The following is a 12,500-nucleotide window of genomic DNA, read 5'->3' on the forward strand; positions in this document are numbered from 1 at the left end:
AAAGAACAGGTATGAATGACCCATGGACATGGACAACAGAGTGGGAATTGACTGTGGGAGTGGGGGTGGAATGGGTAGAGGGGATAAAGGGGGAAAAATTGAGACCAATTTAAGAGTGAACATGATTTAAAAATTAAAAAAATAAAAAATAAATTTAAAAAAAGAATGCTCATTTTTTAGTGAATGTGCTAAGAAGAAAAGGCTAATGTAGGTAAAGAGGAAATTTTAAATTGCAGCAGCCAAATGAAATCCACAGAGTCAGCAGAAAGGATTTGACACTGAGAAATCATCTCAGTAATGTAGAAGACAAACACGATAAACTCTTCCCAAATGCTAAAAAAAGGTGAAAATAGTTTAAAATGATGAGAAAGACGCAGTTAGATATTCAGGGCACAAAGCTGGAAACTACCAAATAATTTTAAGTATTCTTGGGGGAAGAACAATTAGTGCAAAAGCTTTAAAGAAAAACAGTGAACACTTAGGCCATTGTTTTTTTTTTCTTTTACATGCTAAAATCAGGATAACTTTACACTTCAATGCAGAAGCCCATGGCATAACATTTACTGATTTTTGAGAGCAAAAGGCTGTGAACCCATCTTATTATATAGGGTCAGGTTATGAATCTTTTATGAATGAAAGCAATGGAAACAACATACTTAAATATGCAGGAGCTTAGAAAATGTCACCCACAAAACTTTCTTGAAAAATCAGCTTGAAGTTATATGCCATCCAACTGAGATAGTAACTTAAGAATTATATTGAAAATAAAAACAAATTAATATAATATAAAATTAATTATAATAGAAAATTAACATGGCATAGTATAATATAATAAATTAAATTAAGAATGCAATAAGGGGATATTGTCTTGCAAAAGGACTTTGAAACATTCTCCTTGGTTGGGTGGACTCTCTAGCCTGGGCAGAGCTTCACTCTCAAGACCTTTCTTCAGCTTCTTTGAACCCTAGTCCGATTCAAATCCCAGGAAGTATTTTACTTACCTCAACCTCCCTCCAACCCTACACTTTCTCTCAAACCCATTTATTTTTTACACTTTCATTTTGTCTACTCCAATCACAATCACTGTTGTTTCTGGCCTGTGATAGTACAACAGTCTACTAGTGTCTTCTCAGGCAATGGCCTGGCTTCCTTAGAATTCATGCCTCACATTACAGACTCACTCACTCTGACTGAAAATGTTTTTAAAATGCAGATTTCCAGGGTGGGGGGTGCTTTCTGGAGACAGCCTTGATATTTCAGCTTTTGAGAACTATACTATTGTGGAATTATGTGTTAGACAGGAAGAGGGGGAGGTTCTGTTTGTAAAGTACTCAGTGTAAGACTTGCTTCTGAAAAGATTACTGAATTGCTCCACAGTCATGATACATGAGGGATCCGACATTGAAAAGCAGACCAGTTCTTTTATCTGGAATACTTGAAGGTTGGGGGGAATAGCAACTGGTTTATTAGGGAGTTATTATCATGGAAGGGAAAGAGAGTGGCCTGTTGAAGACAGCTCAAAGATCCTAAATACATAGAAGGGACATGCATGTGTGTGTGTTTATGTGTGTCTTTGCCTGTATTTATAATGCTTCAAGCTTTACAGTCCTTTAGCTTGGGTTGTGTGAGGACAAGTTATGTAGGTTTTTGCAGAACTACTGCCTATAAAATTTTTACAGTTTGCTTTAGTGTTGCCACATATTTTGTTTGTGTTGAGTGTTTTCTTCAGATTTGGCACTACTTCAAAGTTTCACTGTGCTCAGTCTACATTGAAATATGTTAGTTACTAGGCAAGATGACTGTACCCATAGAATTGATGCTCCATGACACCCACAAATACAGCATTAAATCATGGTGTGCACACATATGTGCTTAGATGGGAGACTCTGGTGGCCGCCTAGTGTTTGGCTTTATCAAAAAGGCATAACATTTCTACACCATAAAGTGATATTTGAAAACCTAAATGGTACAAAAAGTTTTTTTTTTTAAATGAAGTATTTCAGGAAAAATGATCCTTGTGATCCATAGAACTCCCCAGGAAAACATTAGTTTGATTTGTATCATGTAGTTTTCTCTTTTTTTCTTTTTCATTTCTTTCCTATAAATATTTTTCTTCATGATCTCAGGGATGGGGAAAGAGAAAAACTTTCTGACAGTACTGTTAGGAGTTGAGAAGAAAGACAAGAATATTTTATAACTATTAACTTGAACACTTTCTTAGCTTTTATATAAAACATAAATATACGTGTGTGTCATGCAGAGAAAAAAATCTTGTAAATAAAAAAATCAAAATAATCAGAAACAAAATACTAAAATAGGAAAAATGAAATAGGGTTTGGGACATATAAACTTTAAAAATTTTATTACCACTTCTCTAAGAAAATGTAAATACTTTGTCTTAGATATTGGTGTTTGTAAACATTGTTATGTGTACTAAATTCATGGAGATAAAATATTTTATATTAATGAAAGCAAACACTTTTTTGTTGAACACTGTATATTTCAAATACTCTATATTCTATATTTTCAGAGCTATATTATATATCTATGACTAGTGTGTCTATATAACTACATATCAATCTACTTCTTGAACATATTATATTCTTATCAGTGAAAAAGATGGTCAGTAAGATATTTTAAAATCTCAGGTTGAAAACCTAGTTGCTACACAGAAATGTATGTTTCAGAGACATGTTCTACATGTTTACTTAAATAGTATCATATGCTGTCAACTTGGTTTTCTAAGCACTGTATGTAGTGAGAGAAATGCAGAAGATAAATAATTTTCTGACCGTGTACCTTACCTTAAAGCATTTTGTGACCATCTTTAAAAAAGGTTTATTTTATTTCAAACTGATAATAATATAAGAATGCCTTTTTTAAAATGATAAAAGTATATATTAAGAATTACAACCTAGAACTAGAATATACTCAGATAAATTCTATTTCAAAAACATCCTCCTTGTACCAAAAGCTATACAGTAGGATTTTGCAACATAGTGACCCGGCCTGTCCATTGAACATGGTTTGGCCTTCTGGAATATAATTCACATTCTCTTTTCAAAACGGATTTATCACCGGACAAGATTTACCTTTCACGTGGATTACGAGGCAGCAGGACCTCCTGTCCACCTACTTCTCCAGCCTTATCCTCTGCCTTGTATATTTTGTCACAGCTGAAACGTGCATTTTAAGATGTCCTTACCATCACTTGCATATGGGGATAAAATAAAGGCACACTGAAAATCGTTACTGACCTTAAAGAAACATTGATTAGCGGGAAAGTATGGGCAGCCAGCTATTCTATTTAGATTTCCTGTATATCAAATAAACTTCAAACTGATGAACCTCACATATGTTTTTAAAGTGTTATGTCTCTTCCACTTTGGTTGGCTTTGTGTTCCTTTCTCTTTCTTGCACGCTCTCTCTGAGAAAAAGTCTTAAGTCCTATAGATCTAAAGAAGATGCATAAAAATAGCCCCTCACGACTCTACTTTTGATTTGTACCTGATTAGTGTTATTTCTTTGTTCATTTTTCTCCATGCAATGTTGTTGCGCAGTTGGAATACTGTGTGGTATGTTATTTATCATGAAAAGTGCCTTTGCCCTACCAACTCCTACTATTGAAGGCAGATGTCGTGTGCCATTAGGTTCATCATTATGGATTCTTGGTCTCATTTAATGAGAGGTCCTGTCGAGTGCTTAGCATCACCAAGCTGGCTATAGTAATCTGTGTTTGATTTTGCTGCTTGGGTATTTCAATATCCCCACAGGAACAGATAAGGGAAAACTCATTCAGAAGCACATTTTTGTTTATTGTGCCAATATTCTTCATTTCAAATGAAATGAATAGGGGAGAGTGTGTTGTAATGATAAAAGCACAGAACTGGAATCGTTCTTGACCTGAGTTCAAAACCTGCCATTTGGTATTTCCTGAATAATGTTCAAAAAATTACATAATCTCTGTTTCCAGTTTTTCTTTTCACTTCTTAGGTAATAACATTACTCTTTGTCCTACAGGGATAGTGTAGCAATTAAATGAGCAATCACAAGATTCTAACACTTACAAATATAGGGTCTTGTCTCTGTGTGTGTGTAAGTGCAGCCCTGGGTTTGGAACTCGGCTCCCCCAGCTCCACTTAAATAGCTATGTGAATGGAACAGTTTCTCCTAACTGCCTTGCTCCTCCGTTTCCTCAATTGTAAAGAAGAGCTTAAGTAATAAACACACATGGTTGTTGTGAGCTCTTGACAAAATGATGGAAACCCCTGGTGCATATGCACATAGGCCTTTTGTATGTGGAAACCACTGGCACCATTTAGGTAGAAAATCCTGTACAGCCTAGACACTCAATATATCAAAACTGTTTTTGGTGTTGTTTTTCATCTTAGCTGACAGTAGATAGTGTTTCAGACAAAGAGGTCTATAATTTATTTTAATCTTTAGCTCACTGCCTGAGCACTCCTCATAAGCACATTCACTATGTGGTGCCCCAAATTCCAAGTGGGTGGAGAAGCAGACTGGGCATCTCCTCTCCCACCAAGCTGCTGCATGGAGCTGAGACCATGGCTTTGGAATGAAAGGCTTCAGATTAGTTAGGGTCTTCCAGGCCATGGAAAAGGAGGAACTTGTCCATTTTTTTGTTGTTAAGTGAATAAAAAATAAATAAGAATTTTTTGTTGTTTGAACTTCCAGCAGTTAGGGAGCCAAGGCGATCTGTAAGTATACGCCTGAGCCAGATATTTGAACCAGCTCTGTGATGGCCTGGGTGGGAGTTACATTCAGATGAGTCCCTCAGGTAGAAGATTCCAGCCTTGTCCTCCTTTTCAGAGATACTCTCTTAGAAGAAACCATACTCACCAGGCATTAAAGTAAAAATGAGAACATGGTTTACAATCACAAGACCTGAGTATAAGTCTTGATTCTGCCACTTACTGGCAATATGGCATTAAACAAGTCACTTTACTTCTCAGTTATATTTCTCTCCTTTGTCTAGCAGCAGCCTCCAACCTTTTGGTGTCTCTGGTCCACACTGGCAGAAGAGTTGTCTTGGGCCACACATTAAATACACAAACACTGACAAAAACTGATGAGGAAAAAAAAAGGTTTTAAGTAAATTTACGATTTTGTGTTGGGCCACATTCATAGCCATCCTGGGCCACATGCAGTCCTTGTGTTAGACACCCTGGGAGCAATGTTGTTCAATAGAAATTTTTGTGATGTAAATTGCACTGTCTGATGTCATACCTCTGTGGCTGTTGAGCACTTGAAATGTGCCTGGCACAACTGAACTTTTAATTTTAGTTAGTCTAGCTCTGTAAGAATTATCTCTGAGGAGTGGTTAGAAAATGAATAGAGACATGCATTCCATACGAAAGTAATCTTGATTACCAGGGAAGTCTTACTGTGGCCCCCAGGAAGCGCCACTGCCGAGCGCTTCGTGGGGCCTCCTGGATTCCACCTGCTTGCGAAGCTTAGCTCGGTCCCATCTGCCCTCCAGATCCAGGGGCGGGAGGTGGAAGGGAAAATGCCCAGAAAGGTTTTCAATTTCTAAAAATAAGGGCAGGAATAACAAAAAGGGGACAAGCGTTCTACTGTGCTTATTTCTTATACCCTCCTTCCAGGTGCAGTTGGGAATAACCATGGCTGCTCACAATGAAAAAGCATGTAATTAATATATGTGGATTTAGGAGAAACTTCTCATAACATGCGGCCATTTTTGACATAAGGGGAACACTGAGCTTCACAGTATTAACAAAAATAGATGTTGTCCATGTTTGATAACTTTAAAACAAATTTTGAAGGTTAAATAAGATGTTATTTAGAAGTGAACACCAAATCGCCTTTATCGGGGAGAGCAAATAGACTTATGATGGAATAAGACATGCTTATGATTCCTAATTTTTTTTCTAATGTAGTTACCTGAAATGAAATGACTGGATTTAGCTATTTATCAAATACAAACAGATTCTGTGATTACAGTAACTCCTGTAGCTGCTGTGCTGCCCTTCATAGTCTTTGCCTATAACCTGAAGCCTCCTTGAGTCTTCAGCACCCACTTCTGGAGCACAACATCCACTTACTCTAATGTCAAATGGAAATCAGAGTGAATGACCAGCTGCTCTTCAGTGGAGTAGTGGCTCACGGATTGCAATGTTAACCACATTGTCATTTACAAAAAGGCACTTAAAAAAAAGGCTCTGATTTATAGATGGAGGTTTTATTCCTGTATGGGTTAAAGGACAGGCAGTTTGAATTGTGGATTGAAAAATACTATGACGCCTGACATCGAGTTGAGCTTTCGTCAGTTTTATGGTGTCATCCAACCACGTCGTGAAATTGAAGCCACCCACCTTGTGATCCAGTCAACTTGACACATAAAATTGACCATGGTGGTAAGAAATTCCATAGGAAGATATATTTTCAAATCTTTCTCTATTCCTAAAGAAGACTTGACTAATCCGGAGTTACAGACCTAGATCATACAAGGGTAGAGGACTCAGTGATGGCTCATTTATTTATTGTGCTTATTCATTTTAACTAAGGGAGAGCTCAGCATTGTTCTTCATACTCTGAGTTTATGTCAAATACTGGGAAAACCTAAAAACAATAATCTGCCAGCAGGCCTTTCATGTGCTCAGTCAACAGACTTATCGCAAACATTTCCCATGGACTAAGAGCTGTGGTAGGACAAAAAATATGAATGACACAAGTCCCCATCACTCACAGGCTCAGAGCAAGGTTTCCCCATGTTGGAATTCCTTCCTTGAATGTATCATCAGAAGGCTTTCAAACTGTGTTTTAAATAGAAGCTTTAAATAGAGGTTAAGCTTTCTCGTATGTATACTATGTTCTATTTTGATAGTTTAAGCCCAATTTTATTTTTATGTGCTTTTCTATACTGGCTTAACCCTCACATGGCTTTACCATTTGATCACTTATTCAGTGGAGCACCCCATACGTTGTCACCATTGTCCCTTGATTTCCTAACATCACCAGCTGTGTCAGTCTCTCTGAAGATTAAGACCAGGCATTAGCATGCCTCCGATGTCATCTACCATGGAAAGATCCAGAGTGACTCTGGCACCTGTGTTTTATCAGATCAGACCCAGGAGAGTCCTGTCTCCACTGAATATTGCTCCCTGAGGGACTGTCCAAAGGAGACAGATTATGCAACCAGACTGGAAAGCCTTTAATGTCCCATAGACTGAATCTTTACCTGTGGAATACAGCAGATGGTAAGGGAGTGGCATATAAATGTCTCTTCCTCCATCTAGCGAGCTGCGCCAAGGTGCAAAGATTCCATGTGGCTTATCTAGAGTTGTTCCAAGTGACCCAGCCAGCAGCCATGCTTCCTTGTGAAGTTCTACCCAGCTCAGTAACATACCACCTTACGTCCGCTTCCTCCTTTTTTTTCCTGCAACACTTCTCTTCTTACCGCCCTCAGGCTCGCCTGTGCTTGCCGGATCTCAGGCTCTGCCTTCTGGAGAACCTGGGTTGAAGTATAAAGCAGGACTCTTCAACGGAAAAGTTTCCGTTCACCAAGTAACAAATGAGATCATATAAACAGCCCTAGGCTTCCTGGTTGAAAAGTGTTCTCATTCTGATGCACCCAACTATCTTTTCTCTATCTTAATGTGTTAATGTAATGAACTTCTTGCATTTTTTAAACTTAAAGCTGCTTTCTTACTCTGCCCAACTTTGTTTTACAACCTTTCATTGCTCTACTCTGTTTATTACACCTTTTTCCCCTTACATTTGAACTGCGTTGAATGCAAAGATACCTTATGTCGGTTATTTGCCTTTTTCGGAATGTGTACCTTTTCAATGCTGTTTTCTAGAACAACTAAACAGTGAGGGCCAGATTTGTCTATGTATTCCTGTGTATCAATTTTGACATATTGGAAGAGTGTGATAAATTTTAAATGAAAGTTTACAGACCAATCCCGGTATATTGCAAGTCATTCCCCACAGATCACTAAACTTGTCTGACCACACTTTGCCAGGCTTCTCTAAAGCAGCGAGGAGTTGTCAGCATACCAGGTGCCACACTGTAGGAAGGGTCTTCACTATCACCCTCTCGTTACTCTTTCACCACCTCCCTTTTAGTTATTATTTCTGATAAGGATTCAGAGACAACATAAACTATAAACCTATTAGTATTAAACATCCATTGGTGCATCTATTAGGATTAAGTGGGAATACCTAACTGGTGTTTCTATCATAAGTGTCTGTTAGAACCACAGCCTGAAACAGGACATATCAAATTGACATGTCACATTTGCTATCCACCTCAGGTCTAACCTGATTGCCCCAGCTCTTCTAGACTTGGATATCTCAAGCTTTTGGAATTATTTGTTTGTGTTGGTGGTGGTTGTCGTTTTGTCTTGAATTCAAATAGCCTGCCATTGGAGTGCAAACCGAGAACGTGCCTTCCCAGTTCTTTAACCTTCCCTCCTACCCCCTCCTTGGTCATGAACATTTACTATCACTGTCTGTTGATTAATTGCTTCTTCTCCCATGAATGTTGTGTGATGACAGGTAATCTATGGGACAGTTGAAAATGAAATTATTGTTCACAAAAATTTTGAAGACCTCAGATCAGCAAAACAACCTCGCAAAAACAAAACAAAGGCAGCTACAAACATTTGAAACCAAGTCACAATTTTGTACACCATCCATTACTCTTGCATTTAATAGGATATTAAAGATTCTACATCTTCTGAATTTATTACCTTGGTATTTAACATGTTTCAAAGCCAAAATAGCAAAGAAGTTTCATTATTGCTGGTTAAATTAGCCTCATGAAAATGTTGTTGGTAAAAGGTTACAGAAATGAATAAGAGATCTAACAAAGCAGCATATTAAAACCATTTATCATTATAATTTAAAAAGCCATTCTGATGCTTTAAATTAACTTGGATAAAGGGTAGAGAATTAGATAAAAGTTAATAATTAGAACCTAAATGACGTGATTAGCTTTTCCTTTTGATAAGGAAGGGACAAAATACATGCAGTATTTACTTAAATTGGCCTCTTGGGAGAAACTGAGGCCAATAAAATCATACCTGACCATACCATTTATGAGCTTTTAAAAATTTACATCTAGCCCTGGCCAGGTGGCTCAGTTGGTTGGAGTGTCATCCTGTACCCCAAAAAGTTACGGGTTTGATTCCTGGTCAGCAGGGCACATGCCTAGGTTGCAGATTTGATCCCTGGTCAGGGCACGTATGGGAGGCAAACAATCTATATTTTCTCTTACATCGATGTTTCTGTCTGTCTGTCTGTCTGTCTGTCTCTCCCATTCTTTCTCTCTAAAATCAATAAAAAAGATATCCTCTGTTGAGGATTTAAAAAATTACATTTCTCTTATATATGGATTATTTGAATAACTTGTGTTTCCTTCAGACATAGTTCAGTAATCCTTCCCCCATTATTTTATTTTGGATTGTTGAAGTCTAGAACTTAGTTGTTTTCTGTTGAGATTTAGTGTTTGTTTTTTAACTGAATGGCCTCTATGTACATTAAAGAGAGTCTTTGCCACCCTTGTGAAATTTTTATCAGTGAATTTAACCTGTATTTTTTCTCTTTTACATACAGAACTTTTTATGTTTCTGTGGCCTAAACTATTCCTATCTTTCTCTGTGTTAAAATGATTATTTCCCCCTAAAAAGCATATAGAGCTTTTCCAAAAGGGACGGTGAATAAATTTCTGATGTGTTTGACAATCCTGACTAAGCACTTTGTGCCTACGGATTTAAGAGTAAAATAAATATTTTATCCTCTTTTCCATTCTTAACAGAAACCAGGAACTAAAAGAACTTGGTGAGCTTTCTCCACACTGGGACAATCTACGGAAAAATGTCCTTACTCACTGTGATCAAATGGTGACTATGTACCAAGACATTCTGACCGAACTCAGCAAGGAAACAGGTGGGAAAGCAATAACTTTACATATCCAACCTGGATTACATTCCATGTATGAGGATATGTTCTGTGAAAACAACAGTAAATACTGTTACGGACATAGAAGGTTTGAGATTTTTTTTTAAAGCATCATTTATTTCTAACGCTGTCATCTTTGTATGAAAAATAACAAAGGAAAAATGCCCTCATGGTGTTACTATAAGCATAAGTAAGAGTTTTTAAGAAATTCAATTTCTGAGAAGTAAAGCAAATTATACAACTATGTTTTTCTTTCTGAAGCTTTTGTAACAGTTTTCTATGTTGATTTTACTTTTCATTATGTGTGCACACACACACTCATTATTTATTTACTAATAATATTCTACTTTTTTCCACCTAGGGTCCTCTTTCAAATCAAGCAGCAGCAAAGGAGAGAAAACATTAGAATTTGTTCCAATAAATCTACATCTGCAGAGGATGCACGTACACAGCCCTCACTTGAAAGGTAGTATATAGAATTCTTTTCAAAATGGGCAAATCACGTTAGTGTGTTTCTTTAAAATCTCTACTATTGGCAGTATGTGCAATTTAAGCTTTTATGTAAAAATGAAAATGAAACAGTTGAAGTGGATAACAACCCTGAACACTACAAAAGCAGCTATTATATTTTTGTTGTGTTTCTGAACAATACTTTGTATGTGTACCATCTGAACTGAGTTACAGGTGAATATGCAAAATGAATATTAGCTTCCTTAAGTAGTATCAGTGATGGCTAATAGCTAGCAATTGTGCTATTGTTTGAATTAGAAAAAAAGAAAAAGAAAAACAAGACTTGTTCACTGTGTTCCTGTCTTGAAAAACCAAAGCCCAAGTTTGAACTCACTAGCTGTTTCTCTGTCTCAGTGGAACTTTCCCCAGAATCACCTCTTTCCCTAGAAGAAGGTGGTTTATCAGATACAAGGTCAGAGAGTATTTTGCTCTACTCAGTTGCAAGAAACATTTTCCAGGGAAAAACGCATAGGTTTTCATATACATACCTGAATAAAGTCCAGAGGGAACAATAAGGCATTGTGTTCATTGCCATTCTGCATGATTTCTTAGTATTTCTCAATAATATATATTTCCTAATATTCTTCTCACCTCACTTTTCCTCAGACTTATTGCTGTATCAACTTTATGCATATTTAGTGTGACTGCCCCTACTTATTAGCAAAGTCCCATACTAGGCCTGCTGTCCCAGCATCCTCCTTAGGAACGCCCTCTGGCTCCTCCCCCTCCTCCCCCCACAGGAAGTCTCTCTGTTTGAGTGGTAAATGCACATGTGAACAACCATACACAGTCCCATCTGAAGATGCATTCTAACACACCCTGTTTTGTAGCCATTGTCACAATATATAGGTTAAAAGTCTTAAAGTGTTAAAATGAAATCTCTCTTCTGCTTTAGAACCATCTGAAGTTTTATGATCAGAAAAATTAAACATTTTTCTAAATTTAGGAATACTGATTATGTATGCACAGCCAGCTAATATGCCAGTTTAAATATAGTTATAAGGAGCATTCTGATGTATAATTTTATTACCTTTGGTAAGCATTCTGATGTATAATTTTATTACCTTTGGTAACCCTTACCATCTGAAATTTTGACTTAGGGCCTTTTAACCAGGGATTATGTCAAATGAAAGAACTGAAATAAAAATTAGATGGATTGGCCTGAGGCATTTATAGGAACTTTTGCTTACTGAATGTCTATCAGTGGTTTGAACATAATGTATAATGGTTTTAAAAAAAATCATCAAAACCGGAGTATCAACAAATAATAAAGATGCTAAAGTACTTAAAAGCTATCTGATAACCAACATAATTCTTTTTTCTAATGGCCAATAGGAAGAGACTTTTATGATATAGTAAAAGACTTTTATATTTTGGAGTGAAAAGGAATAGAATTGCAGCTTCACTAGTGTTTATATAGGACCTTAAGCCTATTAGTTAATCCTTCTAATCTGTGTTGTACTCTTTGGGATTCGGTGAACTAGATAGAGTATGTAAAACACCTAGAATGAACAGTCAGAGTTTCCGTGACACACGTGGCTGTCATTCCCCCTGGAAGAAAATAGATCTGTCAGTTTTATCCTGGCTGTTAAAGTGGTCAGTTAAGAGGTAATAACATTGAAGGAAGCAGCCAGATTTAAAGGAAAGATGATTGATAGAGGCAGAGCATTTTGGAAAAATCATCACACGCAAACACTTACTGACTGATTGAATGATGAAATGGGAGGGAAGGGTGGCCTGGGGTTACAGCCGTGGATGGAAGACAGAAGTATCATCAAAGCAAGTGGTTTGTCAGGGCCAAGTCAATGGGAATTGATACTTAAATAGGCATTCAAATATTTGGTGATGATCCTTAAGACACTTCCACCAAACAAAGAGAAACTATTATCCAAGAGGCCTTTTCTATCATATTTATTTCTTGAAAATGACAGAACCTTTTACGTTATGTTTTTCTTTTTTTCCCTCTGCAAGACACTATCTGAAAATAGACCAGAGTGAGCTAGGATGAACCTAATGCCTTTAGTTTCTGTTTTTCCAATTTGAAA

At 37.0% G+C, this 12,500-nt stretch overlaps 1 protein-coding gene across 6 annotated transcripts in view; it reads left to right on the forward strand.

The window, feature by feature from the left end:
- INPP4B (inositol polyphosphate-4-phosphatase type II B) overlaps window positions 1-12,500 on the forward strand; it is a 544,323-nt gene that overhangs the window by 415,973 nt on the left and 115,850 nt on the right. For all 6 annotated transcript variants that reach the window (XM_054562864.1, XM_054562878.1, XM_054562860.1 and 3 more), the window contains 2 exons: window positions 9,803-9,933; window positions 10,307-10,411. In XM_054562864.1, coding sequence (XP_054418839.1) covers window positions 9,803-9,933; window positions 10,307-10,411 — 236 coding nt within the window. The remainder of the gene's footprint in view (window positions 1-9,802; window positions 9,934-10,306; window positions 10,412-12,500) is intronic.

The sequence above is a fragment of the Pteronotus mesoamericanus genome, unplaced genomic scaffold, assembly GCF_021234165.1.
Source record: "Pteronotus mesoamericanus isolate MK-2021 breed Mesoamerican mustached bat unplaced genomic scaffold, CSHL_Meso_final contig_163, whole genome shotgun sequence".
Classification (NCBI taxonomy): Eukaryota; Metazoa; Chordata; class Mammalia; order Chiroptera; family Mormoopidae; genus Pteronotus; species Pteronotus mesoamericanus.